At 44.4% G+C, this 25486-nt stretch overlaps 1 protein-coding gene across 2 annotated transcripts; it reads left to right on the forward strand.

Annotated features, from left to right (window-relative positions):
• The first annotated feature begins 318 nt into the window (after positions 1–318).
• On the forward strand, positions 319–23954 carry SUGP1 (SURP and G-patch domain containing 1). Of its 2 annotated transcripts, none has more exons than XM_073324465.2 (14): positions 319–400; positions 1486–1657; positions 2488–2591; positions 3061–3288; positions 5426–5549; positions 6548–6651; positions 8585–8708; positions 11147–11448; positions 17466–17572; positions 18288–18465; positions 18783–18889; positions 19921–20066; positions 21588–21717; positions 22803–23954. In XM_073324465.2, exons 1-14 carry the CDS (start codon positions 376–378, stop codon positions 22827–22829), a joined length of 1878 nt encoding a protein of 625 aa, XP_073180566.1. In that variant the 5' UTR covers positions 319–375; the 3' UTR covers positions 22830–23954. The 2 variants fall into 2 exon arrangements, with proteins under 2 accessions (XP_073180566.1, XP_073180567.1); XM_073324466.2 differs by having other exon boundaries at positions 3064–3288.
• Positions 23955–25486: the final 1532 nt, after the last annotated feature.

Here is a 25486-nt window from a genome sequence, read left to right on the forward strand (position 1 = left end):
CCCGCCAACAGGCTCATGGGAAATGTTGTTCTTCACTCCCCGTTTCCCCCGCCTCCTTGGAGGCCTCGCCAAATCGCGCGAGAACTGCGCTCTCTCAACGGGACTTCCCGCGCGGAGTCTCATGGAAGTCGTAGTCCCTGCCTTCAGTCCTGCCCGGGAGGCCGAATCCGGCAGTTGGGGCGAGGGTGGGATCTTGGAGCACATACAGAAGAGAGAAGGCCTTTAATCCTTCCAGCTTCCCCACCCCATCCATCTCCCGCTTTCTGGATTTCGGACTACAACTCCCAGGCGCCTTTGCGGCGCATTAGCCCTGCCCTCCATTTCCATCCCATAAGCCCAGGTAACCGCGTTGCATTGTGGGATAACGACATCAAAATGGACAACTCCCGGGATGCTCCAGGTACCAATGTTGTCTCCGCAGCCTGGGCCTAGCCTCCCCCCGGCCCCGCTGCCTCCCCGCCTGTCTGAGAGAGAGCCCCTCCTCCAGCCCGGCCCCGGTCCTGCCCCCTTCCCCAGGCTCCCAAGCAGAGCCCGGCCCCTCGCAGGGGGCTTAACTCCTTCTAAGGGGGTTCAGCCCCCTTCGTCCTCTCCCCGCCCCTCCCCAGGCTCGAGCCCGGCATCCCGTCTAAAGGGGCCGCCCCTGCAGGCCCGGGCTCTCAGCAGCAGGGCTGGCGGGGCCCCCGACTGCTGTGGGTCTGCCATCAGTCACAGCCCAGCCCTGGAAGCGAAAAGCCTTTCCCCCTAGGCAGATCAGCAGCCACCTTCCCCGCCGCCCTCAGAACTCTGGCTGCCAAGCTGTAATTGTACAAATGAGGGAGACTTTTAAAAAGTGATGTTTTAAATGCCTGATTGATACACGTACAGCAAAGCCCTTCACCTTGGGAGAGAATGCACTGTCATCTCACATGTGAGAGTCTCTAGCCGAATATAAGAATGCTCTGTCTTTCTGTAACACCTTTTGTTTGAGGATTTCTAAAGCGCTCGCAAAATGTAGGTTAAGTCTCACGGATGTGTCCTGTTAGAGGGGGCGATCTAAGGGTATGTCTACACGACAAGCGCTGCAGCAAGGCTGCTGTAGTGTAGACACTCCAGTGATGGAAGGGATTTCTCGATTGCTGTTGTAAATCCACCCCCTCAAAAGGCAGTAGCTAGATTGATGGAAGAATTCGTCTGTTGACCTAGCGCATCTACAGTGGGGTTTAGGTTGACCTCAACATGTTGTATAGGATGTGAAGTTTTTCACAGTCCTGAGTAGTGTAGCTAGGGAGAACCAAGTTTTAGATGTAGACCAAGTCTGAGATAGAAGTTAAAGGACTTACCAAATGTCCCCTAGTCAGATGATGTAAAAGTCAGGAATAGTAGAAGTGGAAACGTGGTTTGTTTGATTTTTCTCTCATGCCCCTCCAGTTATTTATAAGCACTCTAATATTTCTCTAGATGATCTCATAAAGGGAAGAAAATTTTGATCCCACTTTGTTTCTCCAGGAAAAGCTAGCAGATGGTTTGGCGTTACACCATCTAAATCTGTGAAGATGAATATGAATATCCTTCATCAGGAGGAATTGATAGCACAAAAGAAGAAAGAAATTGAGGCCAAAATGGAGCAGCAAGCAAAACGGAATCACCTGGCCAGCCAACAACCCCCTCGGCTCAATGAGTGCGTAAGAATCATAAGGTTTTGTCACTAAATTTTGTTTCAGAAACCATTACATACAGGACTGATTTAAAAAAACCCTTTAGTAAAATTAAATTTAGTACTTTAGTACATCTTCCTTTTTATGCTAGGCAGTTTTCAGCGTCTTGTCTCCTTTCTAAAGTATTGTCCATGGTTGAGCAGCTAGCAACAACAATTAAACATGATTGTTGCTAGCAGAGACCTAGTTTGTTTTCCCTGGGGCTTTCTGCCTGATACTTTTATTCTGTAAACCTTGTTTTGGAAACTACTGTGGGGTTAGTCTCTAGCATGGTTTGGTTAATGTAGTCCTCTGAACAAATGCTGCTCAGGGAAATGATACAGAAACTCTGCTAGCAGCAGCCCTGTTTCAGTAGGGTGGGGAGTGAACTACATGGGATGCACAGATAATTCCATAATAGGCAAATTCTGTGGCTGTGGAGATTTAGAAAATGTAGGGGCATTTTGTACAGTGGGAGAGACGTAGTCCAAGCACTCAACTGGGAATCAGACACACCTGAATTCTAACTCCAGCTTCCGACCATGACTCATTGCAGGTTTAGAATAAGTGACTTACTCAACTTCCTGTTTCACTTTCCAATCCGTTAAGTAGGGTTACTAATACCTAACAGGGGTATCGTGGAGATTAATTAGTATCTAATATTTTGAAAATGCTATATTATTGGGAAGTGCTGAGACAAGTGGTCCCTTTCCACCTTGAGAGATTAGCAATTATTAGCATTTTATTTTGCTCTCTGAGCTACAAGGAAGGACATGAAGCATCTAATCTCCTTCTCTTCTTTTTTTCTATTTAGAGATGAAAGTGGTGAAAACGAAGCCTCTGTTTCCAACAAATTTGCCAATGACGGCAGCTTTCTCCAGCAGTTTCTTAAGCTGCAGAAGGAAAAATCAAGTACTGGTAAGTTGATTCTTGAGCAACAGAAAGTCCTCCCTCTTCTCCTTTGTGACACCAGCAGCATGAGAGCTGTTCTAAAGGTGTATTGACATGGAAGAGCCCAGTGTTAGAGAGTGCAAACTGTTTGCTAACATTGGTTACTTTAAATACTGAAATAGAAGTGGTCCCTCTAAACTAAGATGAAGGTGACTTGGTGAGGCAGTATGGGGTACAGAAGCTTGCATTGCTACCATCTGTATTTAGCAAGATATGTTCTCGAGCTTGAAATGTATTTTCTTAACATTTCCGGGAGATCCTAGTCTTCCTTAAACTCAGCTGCTTGGGTGAGATTGGTGTTTACCAACAAACATCTGTAAACCTAAAATTAAACACAGTCCACTGTGGTAACCATATTAGTGCCCTATGCAAACTACTCAGATCAAATCAGAAAGGATACACAGATTTTCCCACCCCACCCCCCTTCTTTTTTAAGAAGCTTCCCCAAGTTCTGGCAACGTTTCTGCAAACACCTCTGCTTCAAGCACCGGGAAGAAACCCATCCTGATTGGGAAACGTCCCAGCTTGGGCACGAGCAGCATGGTGAACCAAGTGAAGAATTACTCCCATTCCAAACAGATGCCAGTTGCTAACCGCCTCAGTGTGTTTCAGTCGCCAGATGATGATGAAGAGGAGGATTATGAGCAATGGTTGGAAATTAAAAGTAAGTTGCATCCTATTGAACTGAAATCACTTCTTATTTATTTTGCATGCAGGTTCAGTTAGGCTATCGGTAAGGGTTCAGATGGGAAACAGCTTGGTTTAATGCTTCTTCAGACTTCTGTTTACAGTCTTTCTTATGGGGAAAAGTTATTGCTTGAGGCTTTCTCATTGGAAAGATCTTACCAAATCACAGCACATGAGAAAGTATTTTTCAGCCCAGATCCCAATGGGCAGGTGTCTGCATCACAAAATATAAACACTACAATTGACACTGATTGGCCCCCTTGTTGCCAACTTCATGACAGGGCTGAGGATTGAATTACTGGACCATGGAGAGTGAACTCCCTCCTCACCCTTAGATACTGTTCCTCTAGTTTGGGGCTGATACACATTTGTTAGCCAGAGTGGGAGACGCTCCCCCTACCATTGCCTGTGCTGTGAATAGAGGACTGTCTTCTCCAGGGCTGTCAAGCCAGCACCTTTCACCATTACAAAATTCACATACCCTAAGGAGTAGGGAGGGGAAGGGTGTGTTCTAATCTTTCCTCCACTTAGTTGAGCTTGCTTAGATGTTGGTGGTAGAAGGGTATCTGCCTTTGCAGCTAGAAAGCAGGCTGGATGGTGCACAATTCTTTTTTAAAAGGTGGTCTTGAGACATATCTGGTTTGTTTTAATCAATTGAAAATGAAAGGCTCCCTTTTCAGGAGTGGCTGTCTGAACACTAAGCATTTTATGGAGATCAGATAGAAGTGAAGCCCTCCCATCTTTCCAGAGTTTCATTAGGAAATCACCATTTTGGACATCTTGACTGTGAGCTTCTTTCCTTACCCTTTAAATCAAGATTGGATCCTTATTCTAAAAGAGAAGCTCTAGGAATTATTTTGGGGAAGTTTATGGCCTGTGTTATACAGGGAGTCAGACTAGATGATCACAATGGCCCCTTCTGGCCCTGGGATCTATGACTCCTTGATTAGGTTGGAATATCAAAGAGAATAAAGAATGCTGCAGCATATCAAATAACATAAAGTGTAATATAAATTTAGGGCCAAGATGATCTTAGAGAAACTTATTGAGCCCTGCTTCCCAGCTAGTAACTTGAATTTCCATTCATGTTTTGAACGAATGGTTTAGAAGGAGAGTCAGTCTGGGCATATTTACAGACCTCCTAGCTAGGCTTCATGTTACATGATTAAACAAAATGTGAAATGGTTTTAATGATGCATTAGAAAGACCACTTCTTGCTATATGGGATCTGCCTTATTGCTATTTCCATCAGAAACTTGAGCAAAATCTCAGGCAGATCTGCACATAACCGTGTAGAAACCAAAGCAGGAATTAAACATCCCTACAACAACTGAAAAACGAGTGTGGAAGACCAATTGGCTAATGGGATTGGTACTAGGATATGGACTTTTTTGCTTTTTGGTCATTGGGTCAAATCTAGTCTAGGTCAGTGCTGACAAATCTGTTACTGTCTGATAGCTGTTCAGTGGCCTGTGTGAAATTTGTCTGGTCTCTGTCTAGTTCCTAGTGAACATGTGTCCTTTATTGGACTTCCTCTGATACTTGAGATGAATTGGCCCCTTGTTGGCAGTCTCAATAGAGAGGCCAAAGGGTAACTTCTCAGAGAGTCAGCTCTCTCCCGTCTGGTAATGGTCCTTCCTGGTTAAGGCACACTGGCAGGTGCAGCATGCGGAAGCTTACGCTCCCACTGCCCAGACTGTGTCTGGTATGTGGATAAAGCCTGACATCTCAGGAGCTGAAATCCATGCCCCTTCGTGAACAATACATTATTTTAAAAAACAGCCACATTGTCCCCACCCCGTTGTGAGTGTGTATGTTAGAATTGTTAGTAGCTAATTACATAGCAAATTGCAATTGAACCCTAAACTGGAAGGAATCCAAATCTTCTATTTTCTCTCATAAAAGGTTCTAGTCAGATCGTTCCTTTCCCACTGGGAGGGTAAGGCCTGAGAGTAACTCGGATTTGTAACTTGTGCAGCTGTGTAAGACTGGCTCCCCATTTCATCGTTTTTCTCCTCATCCCCATCCCACTCTTGTCTACCGCTGTGGTTCTTAGAAGTAATGTGCCTGTTGGGTGTGTGAGTTGAACCCCAGTACTGACAGCCTGCTTAAAGTTTTACCCCCAGAGGATGCAGAGACCCGGAAAGTGGTGGAAAAGCTGGCTAGGTTCGTGGCCGAAGGGGGACCAGAATTAGAAAAGGTCGCTATGGAAGACTACAAGGATAATCCAGCATTTTCGTAAGTTTGGGGGCAAACTTAATTTGCTAAAGCAGCATAGTATATCTCAAGGTGAAGAACCTAGGCCCTGCATGCATAGAGCGGGGGCTTTGTGATCTTCTGGGAAGAGGGGGGTTTGATCTTTATGGTGTAATTTCCTTCATATGTTTTCACAAAGTACCATAAGAATACTCTGTGCATCTGGACAGCCTTCTAGCCATGGATCTCCAAGCGCTTTACAAACACCAGTCAGTTATGTCTCACTATCTCCTTTGAGGTAGCTGAGTGTTATTGGCCTTGTTTTATAGATGGGGAAACTGAGGTATAGAGAGGAAATGACTTTGCTGAGGACACGTCGCAAATCAGTAGCAGTTAGAAGGAGAACCCAGGAGCCCTGACTCTATGCTATTGTGGTCTAGCAGATAAGAGTGCTGGGCTGGGAGTCAGGAGACCGTAGGTTCACTCCTCTCTGTCTGCTGCGTGATCATTTCCCCGTCTGTAAAATGGGGCTACTGTTGCTTATGTTCCCAAAGTGCTGTGAGGTTTACAGGTATAAAGTGTTATAGTCCAGGGGTTCTCAACCTTTTTTTTGAGGGCCCTCCCCCCGCCCCAACATCTATAAAAACTCCACAGCCCACCTGTGCCACAAGAACTGGTTTTCTGAATACGAAAACCATGCCACAGGAACTCCGCAAGGTTACATTGCTCAGGTTTGACTTCAACCCTGGGTGGCGGGGCTCAGGGCTGTGGGGCTTTGGCTTTCTGCCATGGGCCCCAGCGAGTCTAACATTGGCCCTGCTTGACAGACACCCTGAAACCTGCTTGTGCCCCGCCAGACCCCGGTTGAGAAACACTGTGTTATGCTATACAATTTATAAATGGAGTCATTTAAGGTATTTTCAGAGTAGTTTATCTTCTGATTTTGTCTAGTCTAGTCTTTTTTTGTTTTGTACCAAGTGGGCAGAAACATTAACGTCTCAAAATATGCTTTAGTAACTTTTTTCTCCTCTCCACTCCAGATTTTTACATGATAAGAACAGCAGGGAATTCCTGTACTACAGAAAGAAAGTAGCAGAAATGAAAAAAGAGAATCAGAGTTTGCAGACGTCCTCTTGTCAGAAAGGTAAGTGAGGGTGTTGGGAGCACAACCTCTCAATCATGAAATGTAGATCATAAAGTCTTTTTCAGTGCTCTCAATAACTGCTAGTTAGACATTTTAAGAATCAATCGAAGTAGAATATGCAGCAGCTTTAGTCTTGCTGTTGGTCTCTTGCTGCCTGTAAGTAAAGCACTGTCACAAAGGGAGTTGTATGATGTTTCCTGGCATCGATCTCTGATGCCACTATATTCATTTCGTGAGTCAATAAGAGAGCCTGATTCTTAAGGGATGCCACTATATTCATTTCCTTAAGTCTATAAGGGAGCTCTCCACGCATGAAAGTCCCATTGAAATCAGTGCGAGTCCAACACACTGAGAGCTTGCAGGATTGCTTCCTGTGGAGGAAGAGTATCCTAGTATTTCCCAAACGTCTTCAGGAAAGTGAGCTAGAAGGAAGAAGATTCTGCATTGTTTGGTCCTGAAAATGATGTTCCAACTCTGAAAGACAATAGATTTAGAATCTGTCTTGCTTCTCAGGTACTCTCGTTCGCTTTCTAACTTCACTCTACATGAGTCAAGATGGAAACAGGGTCTTTGTTTCTTCAGCATTCATTCCCCTGTTTCTGCTGCTTATTCCCCATTGAAAGACATTACATTTAGCTTGCATCATAATTCCATAGCCAACAGATGGGTTCTTGCAAATTGGGAATTGTGGCTTTAGGTGGAGAAGCAGCAGGAGCAGATGATCTGCCAGTGAATTAATATCCAGGGCAGTGAAATGCAAAAAATTAAATATTTTGGGAAGGAGGGAGTTGCCTGGTGAGCTAAGCATGATTTTTGGGTCAGGAACATCTCGCTTCTAATCCAGCCTCTGGCACAGAAATCCTGTGTGACCATGGCAAATCACTTAACCTCTCTTCTCCATTTCTTAAGCTGTAAAAAAGGGATTAATGCTGTTTACCAGTGCAGGGTGTTGAAGGTTTATTAGTTAACACACAGTAGCAATGATTTTTATAGAGCTTTTTAGGTCCATAGTGCTCTGAAAACACCAATTAATTAATCCTTGCAGCACCCTAATAGTTAAGTGGTATTATCCACCCTTTGCAGATGGGACATTGAGGCAAGGAAATGTTCTGACATGCCCAAGCCCATGCAACAAATCAGGTCGCCTGGACGCCTACTGCTGTGCTCTAACCATTAAGCCTTGTTGCCATAGTGCTCTGAAGATGAGAAGTACCGTATAAGGCAGTTGTATGTAAATAAAATACTTGTTTGATTGTTCATAAGGGGGAATTGCTCTGACAATATTCACGGTCAGAGCTTTCTCTGTACCATTGGACTAGGGCTGCAGTAGCTCCCTCCTCCAGTTAAGAGCGGGATGAAGGCTCTGTATGGAGCACTACTTTCCTCTTTTCCTCCAGAGTAGCCAGCACAACCATGAGAGTAACACAAACCACTCTCTCTCACATGTGACCTGCCACACTCATTTCTGAGGGCTGCAATCCTGGCAAAGCTGCCACTGACTTCAGAAGTGGGGGCCTTAACTAGAGATGACCGATTGCATTGTGGTTTTCTGCTATGGGCAAATATCCAGTACAGGAGGACAAAACTAGCTGCCTTCCTAAGTGCGAGAGATATGGGTTTTCAGAAAATATGGGTTTTCAGAAGGGGAAAGCTGCCTTGTGTATTAGTCTACTCACACCTGCCCCCTGGCATGCAGAAAATCAGAGAGTGAAAGTCCTGGCCATTCCCCTGGATACAGAGCCATCGCACTAGCTGATACCTCACTGCTTACCCAGTGATATGAACTCTTGACCATTTGACTGTGTTTCTTTACGTTATTCTTAAAAATAAACCCCTCCTCTTGCCCTTATTCCACTCTTGGGGTCCGTAGAACAGATAGGCTTTTGACTGTTGGGTGTGTGAGTTGGGCCCAGTATTGACAGCCTGCTTAAAGTTTCACCCCCAGAGGAGGAAGAGACCAAGAACTTTGCTGAGAAGCTGGCCAGGTTCATAGCAGACGGGGGTCCAGAAGTGGAAGCTATTGCCTTGCAGAACAACCGGGAGAACCATGCTTTCAGGTAAAGGAAGAAGCCTGCAGCTGAGTATGCATGTTTTTTGTGTTTGTTTTTAGCAGGGTTTACAGGGGACAAACCCCTATGAATAAGACTTAGGATACAAGAAACTGGGTATAGAGCCCGGGAGTCCTACTTCACAGTCCACTGCTCCAACCACTTAGCACCATCTTTAGTCATGTTAGTGCGATTTAATTGTCCTGAAGTCTGATCTTTGCTTTTTGCTATTTCCACTTTGCCAGACAGCGTTACCCGCATCGATACCCTGTGCGTTCACTTCTGTTTCATGTTCCCCTCTGTGCATGGAACACACTTCCTGAACGTGTTACCCTCTCCTCATTCATATTACTCCTTAGTCCCACTGCTGCTTCAGTGGCTGCTAGAAATGAGTCAATATTTATTATTTCATCTTCTCTTGTATTAGATATCATGGCACTGGAGTCATGCTGCCATCACCTGATCCCTCTGTGTGTATGTTGTATCCCTTTTTGCTCCCTTTAGTCTGTTTTTGTTGTTGTCTTAGGCCTGGATTCTCCAGTGAGCTCTGCATGGGTACAGGGGTCCCTCTGCACAAAGCTCATTGGAGGATCAGGCATAGGATTGTAAATTTTGGGTGCTGGCGCTATTTCCCCTCTATGTCTGTTCAGCACATATTACAGTAGCACCCAAAACATGTTATAAATAACGGACGCTGCTTTGTGCCGGGTAGGTCACCCCTTTTCCAGTCCAAGCACTCCCGGTGCAACACAGCTGCTGTTCTACTTATTTCCTGCTATCGGACACTCCTAGAGCTGACCAAGCCTAGAACCCAAATCCCAGCCCAAGACTGCCATTTCTGACCAGAAAATACTCTAAACAAACTGGCATTTGATTACTATCTGATTTCCCTAATTGTGCATTCACTTCCTCCCTTCCATGGCAATGCGCTAGTATTCATTCTAATCCTTTACACCTTTCCCTGCAGCTCCCTTTCACCCATGACCATCATCTGGGGCTGATACTCACTGCCGCTTTGTAGGGCGCCTTAACTAAATTCCAGGAAGAGCCCCTCCTCCACCCTTTGGAAAATTTCTCATCAGTTTATCTGACAGACCCCATTACTCACAATCCCCACTGGGAAGTGCCTTGTTTTTCTTCTCACCCAAGCAGCTCATTGTTTCTGCCATTACAAGGAGTTACAATATGTTTCCTGGGAATGAAGCTAGACTCACCAGTTTTTAATTAGCCTGTTCCTTCTTGAAATCTTGGCATTATATTAACTGCCATCCTGCCCTCTGGAATCCCTGCCCCCTTGTGTTGAGTGGCATGTCAGACAGATGTACTAACGTCTGAGCCGCTTTGTCATTTAACTCTCTTAAAGCCCTGCTGGGAATCCCATCTGGGCCTGCTGCTTGGGTTACTTCATGTATTGCTCATGGAGGGTCTGATCCCGCTCTCCACGCGCTACCCTGAAACAATGCCCATTGAAGTGTGCAGCAGCTTTGTCTGAGTTAGGGAGTGCGAGGTCACACCTTGGTGAATTTTTGAATACAGCAGAGACACATGTGTGCGTGGGCCTGTGTAGAATCATGCAGTTATAGACAGAACGGACCTATTACCTAACTGAGTGTGTTCTCCTGCAAGAACACAACAGTCTCCTAATGAGAGGCTGTATCCAATAATAAACTGATCCTCTGAAGAGTGAGGGATGGGGAAGGTTGAAGGTAGTTATGGTTTTATGTTAAAATGCTTAAATTGAAAAGGGGATGGGGGAAGCGGTGGATAGATTTGTAACAAATCTGAGTGTGTCTAATCTGTGTGGCTGTTAGATTGCAGACACTTCCTATTCCTCCCACAGAGATTGAAATAGGATTTTCCCTCCACCCAAAAAGGAAAAGACATTATTTGTTCATGAGGTTACAGCCTATGGCAGTGAGCTCTGGGTGTGGGGGAGGGTGGGATTACATAAAATGACTTAGTGTCAGTAAGGTGAGTACTTGAGTGGGAGCTTGCTCTAACCACTAGTCCATTTTTCTGTTTGGTAAGGTGAAGATGCATCTCTTGTGAACTGGAACAGGCTGTGTGGAGTACAGCAGGGGGGATTGGGGGAAGATTTTATGTTTCCACTGACAATGTGATCTTGTAAAGGCATCAGATGCCTAACCAGAACAACCACTTCCTTATTATTTCTCTGTCTTTCTATGGTATTGTAACCATTAGCCATGGTGCATTTACAAACAGCCATAAAGTCCCTGTCCCAAGGGGCTCACAAGCTAACTTGCACCCCAGGCAAATGAGGCACCAGAGGGGAGAGAAGTATCCAGGGGTGAAGTGAAAGAAGTGGGTTTGAAGGAGGCAGGAGGTATTTCCAAGCACGTGGGGAGGAGAGTTCCTGGCCAAATCACGGTTAGACCTATCTCTGAATTGAACTGTTGCACGCAAAACTTTTTCTTTTTTAAACTTAGGTTTTTATATGAACCAAACAGCAAAGGCTACAAATATTACCGGCAGAAGCTGGAGGAGTTCCGTAAGGCCAAGAACAACTCCATAGGGACACCTTTTGTGCTGGAACCCAACCTGAAACACAAGAGCATTCCTGAAGCCACACCGTCCTCTTCATCCTCTCCAGCTTCCTCTAAACAGCCGGCTGCAGCTGCCTCTAAAAAGAGGAGGAAGAGCAGATGGGGGCCAGAGGAGGAAAAGGTTGACTTGCCCCCCCCAGAGCTTGCCCAGCAGGAGTTGAACTCTTCTCCCTCCCCATTGTCAGGTTAGTGGTTCTGTATTTGGGGTTGATTGGATTTTTTTTTCCTGGTAGCTTGTGATCTGTTCTAATTCAGTTGGCTCTGTAAACAGAATACACTGTGAGTCTATCTCTTGTTGTAATCTCCCCAGTCAGCAACCTTCTATCTCTCAGCGAAGTCTAGCAGCTAACTCTCATGTGCAAATCCAGATAAACCACTTTATCTCATTGACTCTGGGGATTGGAATCTTATCGCTTTCCAGCTATCTTTAAAACTCTGCTGAGCGGTAGCTCATTATAGCCTCAGCCTCCATGCTATTTAGGTTTCAGAGTAGAAGCCTTGTTAGTCTGTATTCGCAAAAAGAAAAGGAGTACTTGTGGCACCTTAGAGACTAACCAATTTATTTGAGCATAAGCTTTCGTAAGCTATAGCTCACGGTTAGTCTCTAAGGTGCCACAAGTACTCCTTTTCTTTATGCTATTTAGGGCTATTTCACTTCAGGAATAGAGACTGTCAGAAAACAAATGTTGAAGTATGAATTCCGCTTATTCCCCGTGGTGGGCTGACATCCTTGGGCAGCTCTTCTATCCTCTCTTTGATGATGATGGGTCAGAAAAATAACTAAACATAAATAGCTTTGCTCATGGTGCTAAGGCAGTGGCTCTCAACCTTTCCAGACTACTGTACCCCTTCAAGAGTCTTTGTGTTGTGTACCCCCAAGTTTCACCTCACTTAAAAACTTACAAAATCAGACACAAAAATACAGAAGTCACAGCACACTATTACTGAAAAATTGTTTACTTTCTCATTTTTACCATATAATTATAAAATAAATCAATTGGAATATAAATAGTGTACTTACATTTCAGTGTGTAGTATACAGAACAGTATAAACAAATCATTGTCTATGAAAGTTTAGTTTGTCCTGACTTCGCTAGTGCTTTTTATGTAGCCTGTTGTAAAACTAGGCAAATATCTAGATAAGTTGATGTACCCCTGGAAGTCCTCTGAATACCCCCAGAGGTACATGTACCCCTGGTTGAGAATCACTGCGCTGAGGGATGCAAGCAAAGCTGCCAGTTTCCAATTTTTGGTTTCCAGGACCTATTTCAAGTCATGGGACTGCTCCCTGATCCAGGGTTGTGATTTCTCTCTGAGGACAGCATGCTGCAGACCCCTTTAGGGGTGCAACTCACATCAAACACGAGAGGACTCTTTTTCCAATAGAGGCACTCTTACTGTGCCTGCAAAATTTAAACGCTTATGTCCCATGTATGCATGTGTAGATAGGTAATGAGTCCAACGGTGAGCTGGCTATGTGCACGTGAAAGCATGACTTTCAAGGGCCCCTGATGAATGCAAGCATTTTTCAGGTGCAACTGTCTTTGAATACTTTGCCCATCTAGTGTGATGAGGGGAAAGGGTGTGGAGGGGTATTGGTGTGAGTATAGAGAGTGGAAATGTTGCACTCTTTCTAGAAAACAAGCTCTAATGTCATTCTGAGCTGCGGAGTGAGTTCACAAGTGCATACATTCAGCCTGTGGAGTTCACTGTCACAGCAAGTCATTGGGTCATGTACTGTGGCTGGGTTTTAAGAGAGACTGGATAATTGCATGGCCATTAATAACACTGGATGGCCAAGATAAAGGGTAAGATGCTTTGTAGTGTCAGCTGATGGCCACAGGGATCAGGAATAGAGCTGGTCAGACATCCTTTGTCAAAATGTTTTGATGAAAAACAGTTTCCATTGAAATCTAAACAGCTTAAAAAAAATGTTGATTTCAACAAAAATTCCTGGAGGGGGGATATTTTGAAACAACAAACGTTTCATTTTGGACACCTTCATTTAGAATTTTATTTTATGGGTTTTTTTATTTTTACATCAGTAGTAGAGATTTTTTTTTTTTTTTTTTAAATCACAAAGGGCAGCTGCTACTTAGGACTCATTGACATGTTATCTTTTCTAGATCAGTGTCTCCTGTTTGTGTTGTAATGAAACAGTTTAGCACTGATACTGTTTGGAATTAAAACAAATTTTGAAACGTTGAAACTTCTCGCAAAATGGAAACTTTGAGTTTCAGCCAGCTCTGTCTGGAGGGAGGGGGAGGGAGGGAGATACCAGGCTAAATGGACCACTGGTCTGATCTTCTATTCCTTTTCCTAGTGAGACCGAAATCAAATGCCAAGGTCTCCCCTCATTCTGTATTGCTGGAGTCCTTCTTTCCTTCAGACATTTAATGTCTCTAACTTGTGTAAAAGGCAGGCTACATGGTTTGTCACACCTTCATTTATCTATTTTAATACATTTTTTAAAAAAAAAGTTAAAAAGCCAAAGCTGGGCAGATGCTTTCATAATAAAATAAGTGAATTCCTGCCTTGCGCATCATGCTGCATTTGGGGTCTGATAGAGTCTTACAGCCGCACATTCCTTTGCGTCTTCCTGCTAAAATTACTTGCTTTTTCCTTTAACCTCCGTGTTAGCTTCCTCTTAATTAGACAGGTGGCATGCTCACTTTCCACAGGGCGTTGTCAAGTAAAGGAAAAGACGGCAAACAATCTGCCAGTCATAAGAAATTGACCGTTAACACTGTGTTAATGCTCTGCAGGGAAAATGTTTATTGGTTCAGATAGAATAATCCTCTTCTAGCATTAACATCTTTAACTTGACAGATGACTAGAATACCAAATTATAGCCATGGCCCTGCTGGAGTTAGAGCCACAAAATGTGCTTTAGATGGTCCATGCCTCCCCAGCCCCATCTGCTTCGTAGATGTTGCTGCTTTGGAGCCTTGGACAGTTAGGCAAGGACTGTTTATTATTTCTCATTCATTCCATGTCAGTTTTCAGTCTTAAATCAGTATCATGCGGAGTGAAGAGTGTAGTATGGCCCTTTTGGACACATATGATGCTCCTCTTACATATATTGATGTTTAGACACTTAGCAGCTTGTATACTACAGTGAGTATTCAAAATGCTGAATAGAACAGGGGTGCTATTAATTAGTAAAGTCTCGGAACTACAGGAAAATTCGTGAGTGTTGTCTGGGCACGTCTGGTGCTAACTTTGGATTGGGGGCGGAGCGCTGGTTTGGATCTGTCTAGTTGTAATTAATATGATCTTCAGAACACTGAGTCAAAAGTCAGGCAGCTAATGGCTCCCTTTGGCTATAGAGTGATTGCACTTGTTGTGAAAGGAAGGGAGACCTCCTCTCCAGACATGTGGGTAGGGGTAAACTTTCCGGTAGTCTTCTGCTCGATGCTGCAAATGCAAATGGCACCATTCACCTGGTTGTGGCCAAAGGTAATGTTTTGCAAGGCACACTTTTCCGAGGATGAAAGCAGCTCTTTATCCCAGCTGAGGAGCAGTTCCGCATCTTCTGCCTGTTTTCATGGCACGAGCGTGCCCTGGCTAACACTCTCAGTCCCGTGGCCCGGTTTAGGTAAGCGTGCTGATGTCTTTGCAATATGTGCAGATTGATACAAGTTGCCCAGGCACCTGTCTTGGCTTTGTTCTACAATAGTTTTCCCACCTGCACCAAAGACTTTCTTCCTTCTGTCTACTTTGCCTGGATATAATAGGTGTCACTTTGAGGGATTTTTTAATTAGCCTTGGTGCACCGAGCTAAACACGTACAATAGGTCTTTCAGCAGGTTATTGTCATGTTGGCCTGGAGCTGCAAGATCATATGTTGGTTCCATGAAACCGGATGTACAGTTTTAGTGCAAAGAGGAGCAAAGGCATGCACTGTATGTCTGGGATGGAAAAAAAGATGCCTCTCTATCTCACCCTTCTCCTTTTAAGGCTGTCCCTGGAAGCTTGCCGATACATTGGCCTCCTGAGCTGTGTTGTGCTGTTAGCCTGAGAGTTTATGCCATCTAGAACTAAGTCAAACAGCTGCTGACCTTCTCTGTGAAGGTCGAACGGATTTCTTCAATGTAGCCAAAGAGGCTTCCTGTTCCTTGAGAACGGGGCTGACCCTGTGTTTGGCGCTGCCACTAAAGTCTCCCATAGGACATTTTGAGCCTGATTCTCCTCTCACCAGTCTTCCATCAGTGACTTCCATCAGTGGAGCTGCTCCTGATTCTCACTGGTGTATGTGAGAGAAGAATCATGTGCTTTATTTAAAGGGCCTCTGTCCGATAATTTTATGTATAGGTTTGTTTTTTTATTTGCTATTATTTCATTGGGAATTGAGGGCATACTCAATACTTCACAGGGCCTGGAGTGAGCCAGTTTATCTCTAACTCTGTCTTAGAATATCTCTTGCCATGTTTCTGCTGAACTCGATATACACAGTTTGCTCTTAAGACTGATTATATGAGTATCCAAGTGCTCTCGGCCATATGAGCATGAACTGCTGGACTGCTTTATGCTCTTGTTTGGAGGCAGGTGCTAAGGAAGCCACTTTCCAGATCATCAAAAAGAACGAGGAGTACTTGTGGCACCTTAGAGACTAACTGCCACAAATAGTCCTTGTTCTTTTTGCTGATACAGAGTAACATGGCTACCACTCTGAAACCAATTTCCAAATCATGACATGCTTGGCAAAAACCATATGGGGAAGGGGATAATGCACTTTGATCAATTGCCCTAAGTGAGAGTGAGAGAACTGGAGAGATGACCCCTGGGACCTAATTACCATCTGCACAGACATTTGGTGTCATGAACAATGATCCTATTATTATCAGGCTTCATAATTAATTGGTAGTGAATAATTAATGAAGCATAATTTAGCCATAGCCTGGGTTCACATTAAATATGAGGGGTTTCAGAGTAGCAGCCGTGTTAGTCTGTATTCGCAAAAAGAAAAGGAGTACTTGTGGCACCTTAGAGACCAACCAAGCTTATGCTCAGATAAATTGGTTAGTCTCTAAGGTGCCACAAGTACTCCTTTTTTTTAATTAAATATGAGGTTTTTGTAGCCACTAGGAAAAAATCCTTCCCCTTGTACTGAAAAACATAATGTACTTTCAAGTGCAGGGTTTGTGGGGGTTTTTTTGCAATCCTTTAAATACTTAACTGCAACTCTTAGATGTTTAACAGGGGAGCTGTCAGCCCAGTTAGTTAGAAATAGACTAGCCTTGCAAGTTGCTCTTCATTGTAAATCTTGGCTTCACCACCCCAGGAATATTTTTGTTTGTTGTTTTTATTGCTGCAGAAATATTTTCTTAAAGAGAGATCATTATGCAATTTTAAAATGCCCCTATGAACGCACAGCACTGAATGGCCTTTCAAAATCAGCAGGGGCCTGCCTTACTGAGCTTAAAACCTACTTGCAGGGCCTTTCCAATACAACAGCAGGTAAAATCATTTCAAAACAGGAGCTTGAGACCCAGACGAAGAAGAACAGGGATACACCAACGGAGACATCAAGCTTAGACTTAAAATATGTCTCCTCTTTGAAGGCAGGAGGCCTGATGTCCTTGTCCTTCTGAATTCTGTAGCTGAGAAATTAAACATGTAGTAGGGAGTGGTAATTTCCAAAAAAGGTGTGATCATTTATCATTCTGAATGACTGGTAGCTATTCATATAGTAAACACAGTACAGTTACTGGATAGATGTACTGAGCACTACACTGACAGACTGAAATCTGCTGGGCACTTAATGCTGTATAATTAAATACCAGTTTATTTGTGGTAGGGAGATTCATAAAGGAGCTTAATGAAAAGAAATAAGCTTAAATTAAGAGAGGGTAACGTTAGCCTGCCTGGGAGGACAGAGTTCCTGACTCTGTGATCTCCAAGACTGTAGAATAGTTTCCCAAGGGAAGCTGGGGAATATCTGAAACTAGACAGAACAAAGCCCTAGAGAATACAAATGTGGAGAACAGTTCTGAGTTGGCCAGGAGGTGGAGTGTGACCTAATGAGTCTTTCTTCTGTGAGTCTTTAGAGTACTACTGGGAGTTGTGCAGCTTAGCATCTTAATGCTGGAGTTATGAAACAGACTGTAAGATTTAAATGGATAGGATGTTGGGATATGGTTCTGCTGTCTTGAATGGCTGGCTCAGTTTTTTGAAAATCTTTGACATTTGCTTATTTCAGTTCAGGACCTCAAGGGTCTTGGTTATGAAAAAGGGAAACCGGTTGGACTAGTGGGTGTGACAGAGCTCTCTGATGCGCAGAAGAAACAGCTGAAGGAGCAGCAGGAGGTAATGCCATGAAATGATTTCTAAGCTAATTTGTGCAGCAGTACATTGCATTGCAGCATGGTTGGGTTAGGGGTGGAGATAGACAACAGAGATTTTCCCAGGGGCTGAACAAACAAAACCTCTTGGATTCATATTGGATTTGTAAGTATCAGATGATGCTGTGGTCAGCAGAAATGCATTATAGAGCATAGGGGGACATGAGCAAAATCCAGCCAACCCATCTCCCCGCTAAACAAAAAAATGTTCTGGCTGTGAGCTCACCTTTCCTCTTATATGCTATCCATGTAGGACTTAATGCCCTTTCCAACTAAAGCCCAATGTCTGCAAGGCTTATTGTGTCACTTTTCTTCCCTGCTGAGATTTGTGTTACTGTAGTTCAGGGTATCATTACTGGCCACTTTTGGGATCCTGAGGGCTGCATTTAAACTACAAACTACATAAAAAGGGTCACATGGCAGCTGCCCACATTGTTAATGTATGGGTGCAGCTCTCAAAGATGCCAGCAGGTGATGCTCCTGTTTGACCTGAGTGGTAAGCTGCTTGCAGTTGGATTCAGCATTGCCTGCTGGGATTTGTAGTCTTCATGGCCTGCTTTTCTGTCTCATCGATAAGGCAGCCATGTGCTCTACTGCAGAACTTAGGGACCTCTCTGTGTCCACTCTGCTGCCTACAGACTAGCTGCCTCACTGAGCAGGCTACTGTTTTGCTTCCCTAGATGCAGCAGATGTATGACATGATCATGAAACACAAGCGAGCCATGCAGGAAATGCAGGTGATGTGGGAAAAAGCGGTTCAGCAGCACCAGCATGATTATGACAGCGATGAGGAGGTAGACAATGAACTGGGGACATGGGAACATCAGCTTCGACGCATGGAAATGGACAAGACACGAGGTGGGTGGGAAAGCCTCAGCACCGAATTTCCTTTTGTTCTGCTGCTGTGCTGAGACTTCCATAGAAAGGAGTATGAGGTCTTGTGGCTAGAGCAGGGGATTAGTCAGGACATTCCTAGCTCTGCCACCGACTCACTGAGTGCCCTTGGGCAAGTCATTTAACCTCTGTGCTTCGTTTTCCCCACCCGTAGAATGGAGATAACACCCACTTCACATGGGGTTGTGAAGCACTTTGAGATTCTGAAGTCAAAGGTGCTATAAAAGAACATTTCTTTATCATTACTATGCTTTTTTTTCTCCCCTCCATGTCTTGAGCAGAGTGGGCCGAGCAACTGACCCAGATGGGCAGAGGGAAGCATTTCATCGGGGACTTCCTGCCACCTGATGAGCTGGAGAAGTTCATGGAGACGTTCAAGGCATTAAAGGTGAAATGAGCGACAGTTTCCTAGGCCACAGTGGAACTCTCCAGCAGAAATCTGACCTGTCTGGTAGCACTGAGGGAAAGTACTCAAGCATTTTCAGCCATTTACCAGAGTAGGCTGCCTGCAGTTCTGTGAGCCACTTACTGGTATAGCTTCTTTGCAAGCAAGTTTTTGGGTTTTTTTTTAATACTTCAAGCCTGTACAGGCTCCCCATCCACTTGCAGAAATGTCTGCACTTTGTTCTGAACCCCTTGGCATCAGCCTTTGAAAAGAGCTGGTGTCCTGATTCAGCACAGCTGTGGGATGCTGGTGTTCTTCCACCGCTGGAGACTAAAGGAAAAACAACTCCATCCCCCAGGGGTCTTGTCACTAAAGGAGGTGGGGGGCTGATCTATTGTGATTCACGGGGAAGCCTGGCTGACAAAACAGTACGTCAGCAAGGGGTACAGGGCACTAGGTGACATTACAGTGAAACAGACAGAGCTTTCAGACTGCTTGCCGACAAATCTGCAGTTCCAGTGTCCGAGCAGGATGAGGAATCACTAATACCAGGTAGGGAAAATTGGAATTTTTAGCCAGACAAATGTAATAAAGCAAAAATATAAAGCCTATGCAGAGCCCTTGGCTCCTGCCAACTCTGCTGGCATCCTTGATAGTGTTCCTTTGTAGCCAGCACTGGAGATGGGGCCTGAGGTAAGATCTCTTTTTAAATAAGAGCCATCTTTGGAGCCAGCCCAGTGAGCAGCTTTCAATTCAGAAGCCTGATACGTCTCAATTTAATCTCATAGTTGCACTCCCTGCACCTTGCAGATTACATTTTGGACTCTGGGTGGCTCTGCTGTGCTGTATCGCTTACCTGTTTCCTCCCCTGTGGTGGACGAGCAATGGAATCCCAAGAAGTTTTGTTAAAATTATTAACTGTCCCTGACTCTTTGCCCGGCCCACACTAATCTCCCCTACGTGGTTCTTTCCCTGCTCCCCTACTCGAGTGGAGTAATGCAGTGTAACTCGTGTTGCCTTTTGTTGCCCTGCAGGAAGGTCGCGAACCAGATTATTCTGAGTACAAGGAATTCAAACTGACCGTGGAGAATATAGGTTACCAAATGCTGATGAAGATGGGCTGGAAGGAGGGTGATGGGCTTGGCTCCGATGGACAGGGGATTAAAAATCCAGTCAGCAAGTAAGCAAAACGTTGTATTTTCTTTCTGTTGATTCAGTCCTTTTCTGTCAGGTAGGTGCTGATGCTCGCTTCCCAGCTTGTTGGAAGCAGCTGGAATGAATATGGCTGAGGTTCATAATTTGGACGGTGCATAGAACCTTTTTCATAAAGAGGGGAAAAAAAATCTACTGGGGTGTTTCTGGTTCCAGAATTAGATAGATGATCTGTGCTCTGAGCATGGGCCAGGAGCTTCTGAATTCTAACCTTGACTCTCACAGTGCCATCCTCTGAGACACATACTCTGTTCCTCAGTTTCCCCATCTTTAAAATGGGGGTAGTGCTTACTTCCTCACACAGGCCACGTGAGGATTGATCAATGTTTGTAAAGTGCTGTATGTGATTAAATATCCAATGCATGCCTTATGCAGCTGGAGAACTCTGAAGCAGACTTGCTGGTCTCTGGTGCGCTGTCCATCAAGGGCAGTTACCAGATGGTACTGCTCCAACTGTTTTTAAAAGCCACGTCAGTACCAAGCAGAAAGCTTTGTGTGTACATGCCATCCCTCTGGACATCAGTCTGTTTCTTTACTCAAGTGTTTTTGGGATAATAAAGAGTAATTGCATCCAAAGTGGATCAGAATGACCAGCTGCTTGTGGTGTATGCTGGACTATAGGGAAACTAAATATTGATAATGAAAGCAATTAAGAATGTTTCCCATCCAGTGGGTCCTTTGTAAACTACAGTTGTGCATATCTAGTGGAAACCACAGATGAAGTGTCTCTACAAAGCATTTCAGCTCCTTTCTCTCAGGAATATCTGTCTGGTGAAGTGGTGGCCCACTTAAATCAAGAGCTGTGGGGAGAGATTATTGTGTACAGAATAATGAGGCTTCCACTGCACCTTTCCCAAATGTGCTGCAGGGAGCAATCCTGCACTGCACAGTTGGGCAAAATGTGACTTAAGAGGCTCTGTCATCTCTGATGTCTATGACTTGGCAAGGCAAGGGAGCTGTCTGATGCACAGGGAAGAATACTGATTTATCTTCCAGTGACTCCCTTTTGGGGGTGTGAGGTAGCCACCTTCTGTTTCATGCTCATTCCTTAAATAAGCAAGGTCCAGATCATTGCGTTTGGTCACCTTAACTGCCAGAGGCTAATAAGCATGGCAGGGGATCCTTCACTAGAGAGGCACCCAAAGCACTGAGAATTATCCCTGTTACATGCTTAATTAACCCTTTGTTTAACTAGCGCTGTATTTACGCCACAGCTTCTCACTACAGCAGCGGGGTTTGCTGGTTGGAGGAATGAGCTTGCAATGCTGTAATAGCACTGCACTGTTCTGAGGTCAAAACTAGCTACCCTGATTGCTGCAGATCTGTCTTCGCCTGTGCAATGCAAACATGGTCCCTTTGTCTTGGTCTCTGTGCTCTGGTTAGGAGGGCAGATCCTATGAGGTGGTGGGTTCTTTTGATTAGCAGAGAGATGTTCTGTTAGCATCTGCTTAACTAGAAGGGGTTTTTTTGTGGTTGTTTTTTTAAACAGGGGTACCACTGCAGTGGACGGAGCTGGGTTTGGGATCGATCGTCCCGCTGAGCTATCGAAGGAGGATGACGAGTATGAGGCATTTCGTAAAAGAATGATGTTGGCCTACAGGTTCCGACCCAACCCTTTGGTGAGGTGACTCCTAACACACTTCCGACATAGTGAAGCTTCAATAGTGTCTCTGCCCATATCCTATAAGGGGGAGGACGGGGAGTATTAGTGCTCCAGAATACTTTATGGCCAATTTTGCCTTGTGTAAAAACAGAGAGGACACAGTATGGCCCTTCATCTTCAAAGTGTTTCCCAAATACCAACTAATCTCCACAGCACCCCTCTGAGGCAGGCTCCAGCTAGCACGGGGACCTAGGAGTTGGGACTCTGGGGCCTCATTCTCCTTTGTCCTGCCCATTGTGCAGCCATTTACACAGTATAAAGTGGGTGTAAAATAGTATCAAATGTGGGTGTTGGGAGTTTCCACTCCCTTGATAGTGATGTAAATGACTGCACAAGGGGCAGAGCCATGGAGATCTGCGCCCCAAGAGTTTATTCCCAACTCTGCTACTGGCTCACTCTACAACCTGGGGCAAATCACCTGCCTGTAGTTGTTTCCCTACATGTAAAATATAAATGCTGAGTCTAACCTACTCCTTCACCTCAGGAAAGTGTATTGTACCTTTTCATCAGAGGATATTCCTAAATATCCCCAAGAGTTACATTTTAATTGAGCAAATAAAGTAACAGTCACAGGGAAATGAACTGTAACAATTCACACTAAGAGATTTTCCTTTTGGTTCTGTTCTTGTGTTGAATCAAATCATGAATACCACAACACCCCGGACAGTCAGCTCTCCTGGCTATTATTTTTAATACAAAAGTTCCTGTGTTTAGCTGGAAGCTGTATGTGCCAAGTATAAATACTGCCTACAAAAGAAGCTGATGGGTTGTCCTTGAATCCCAGCTTGTTTTATGTTGAATAACCATTCTTATGGCAAAAAGCTTATCAGTTTGCATGTGACTCTGCATTACATCCAGCAGGCCAATGCACTTAGTCTTGCATTCCATTTGTAATTTTCCAGAGAAAACCTCAGATTTCACCCCTTGAAACCTCCTATTTCAGTGGAGTCCTTCAATTAATATTAATTAAGCTCACATAGTCATTGTTCTGTTCAAATTGCAATTTTAATTAATCTTCTGTTGTTGTTCCCTTTTCTACAGAACAATCCGAGGAGACCTTACTACTGATAGCGTTTTCAGGACAAAGTATTTTCAATACTGTTGTAATTTTACTGTGAAATGTTACAAAACTGCATTATCATCCTTTTTTTGCAAATATTGTAAAATCTATTAAAGTCACAATGACATCTTCACCCAGAACAAAGGCCTAGAAGCCCACTCACTGCACACTTGAGTGCCATGACAACTGCATCAAACAAGGCCTGGGATGGTATTCAAAAAGGAGAAGAGAGCAGGTGAGAATGGAGGTTTTTATCCGGTGCCCTCCTGTACAGAAGGGTAGCACCAAAGATACTAATGGGAATAGTTCAGGGACTCCATTGGTTTATTGCTCAGTGCCATGTTACTTGCCAAGAAATACATTTTTTTGTGTTTTTTTGCATCCACTGCTCAGATATGCAGCCTATTCTGCCTTGGCCGTAGCTTTATTAAAAATATATACGAGGCAGCCCCCTTAGCCCCCAAAGGTGAGTATCAGTTAGTTGACTAGCCTTTTCCCCCGAAGATCTGAGTTCAAATCCTGTATTAAGTCACAAGTATAAAGAGTCTGGCCTCCAGCTGAAACTGCAAACCCAGTGCCTATTTGTTTTATCTCTGCTTCGTAGAAAAACAAAGTCTGGAGCAGAGCGACACAGTGGGGGATTGAGGCCTGCTGTGGAAATTTGCCCAGTGCCAGTGCCATTCGTCCCTCACTTTCCTGAACACTAAATTCACACACAGCTTTCAGCAAAACAAGAGGCCCACATATCCTTTCTGTGGATGTGGGTGGCAGAGAACCAGGCCTTCAAACCTGAGTTATTAAAGGCCAGTGGATTTTTATTGGTCTGTGAAACACCGCTGCATTGCAACTCTCCTCTGCTCTGGCTGTAAACAAACTCACACCCATCTGCCCCCTAGCTTTTTATCAGTCTGATCAGAAGCAGTGGCCTTGCCACAGGTTTTTGTGGGTGAACATACAGCCCCATGGTAGTATTCTTTCAAAACATCTCAAATTGTAAGATTTTTTTTCCCCTCCCCATGTTTGTTGTTTGCCCCTTCTGCCCTGATACCAAAATCTTACCATTTAGTATGTGATTCACCTTTCTCAGTGATGTAGAGTTAATGGCTTGGCTTTCAATAAAAAATAAAAACAGAGACTGGTCAATTTGATATGAGTTCATCATGGGAAAATTAAATGTATGGGCACCTCGGAAACACAGGCAGTCAGGCTTGCAACTAAGAAATATGTGATCCATTCCTGGCAGTGATATATGCCAGGGTAACAGGTGCGCTTATTACAGCTTGCACACTGGGGTATTGCAGCTGATGTGGCTAATCAGCACATGGGCAATAACTATGAAACATTAGGTAATAAAGGTAGGAAATTTTGGCAGGCCACTGGCGAGGCTGAGCTTCTCCCAAAACTATTAAGGCTGCTGTAACATTCAGGCTTTCCTGGGGTGTTTAGTTGATCCATTTAGTTTATGAGCCTCACAGTTTTAGGGTGTGCTGCTCTCTTCTTGTTTCTCCTCTCCACCTGCTGGGTCTTTGGGCATGAATGAAACTAAGCAGAACTTCTTAACAACGTTTCCACATTTATGAAAGACCAAAAGCACTGCAGGGAACAAAGCTTGCTGCTCAAGTCAGCTGGGCTTCGTAAAGTTAACTTACAGCATTGAATTCCAGTGACTGTACCTTTGTGGGCTGAAGGCCCAATCCCAATAGCCGTGAGGATGGCTGCTGTAGACATGGGCACATTATCAGAATGTTCACTTCAAGTATAGGTGCAATAATATATTGAGAATCCCTCGTAGCCAGCCATTAGGGATGTTTTTTTAAGGCAGTGCAGACTGGTGCTTGTGCAGGTTTCCTCTTTTAAACAGCTGGTGAAATATCTACAGCTAATCAAATGCTGCAGAGACTGCCAAGTGTTTTCACTCTTCCATGGTTTGCAAATCTCTCTTGAAAAGTGAGTATACCCTGCTTTTCCTGCCCACTCTTCTGTTGGCAGATGTCCTGTATGCCTCTTTTTCAGCACACACCAATATGGCAATGGCCTTGTTTCTCAGAAGCACCCGGTACAAGCTTTGTTCCTCTGTGTGGGCATCTCTGGCTCAACTTTTATTTATTTCAATTTAAATAATTAAAAACACCAAATGCGCCATTAACACGACATCTCTATCTTAACAATATTAAATGATCAATTCAACGGGAGCTCAGCCCACGACCTCCACAAACACCTTTCTGTCCCTTTATCAGCTCAAAGCCTGTCCTCAGTCTTCTCCCTGAATCCTACCAAACCACTGCCTCTTTTTAGTGTGCCCAGGTCTATTCCTAACCAAAGGAGAGCACGTTCCAGAGTCTTGAACCCACACAGAGAATGCCTTGCCATTCACCCACTCTAGTTTATAAGAAGGGATTTCCCTGCTGACCGCAGCTATGGCCAAAGGCATGGGGACAGAGACATGTGAAGCAAGGGATAGATGTATTGATACTTCAATGTTCACGTGGATCATTAGAATGCAGAAAAGATTCCTTGTAATAGTAATTCTAAAGTGTGCTTAAATTTGGAGCCTAAGGTCTGTGCCTGTCATTTTGTTATTTTACTTTATTGTCCAGTACTTGTGGGAGCGGCCAGTGGTCACAGTCAGGATGCATGCCCCGTCCCGTGCCAGTGGGAGCTGGGC

This window comes from Lepidochelys kempii, chromosome 25 (genome assembly GCF_965140285.1).
Source record: "Lepidochelys kempii isolate rLepKem1 chromosome 25, rLepKem1.hap1, whole genome shotgun sequence".
Lineage (NCBI taxonomy): Eukaryota > Metazoa > Chordata > Testudines > Cheloniidae > Lepidochelys > Lepidochelys kempii.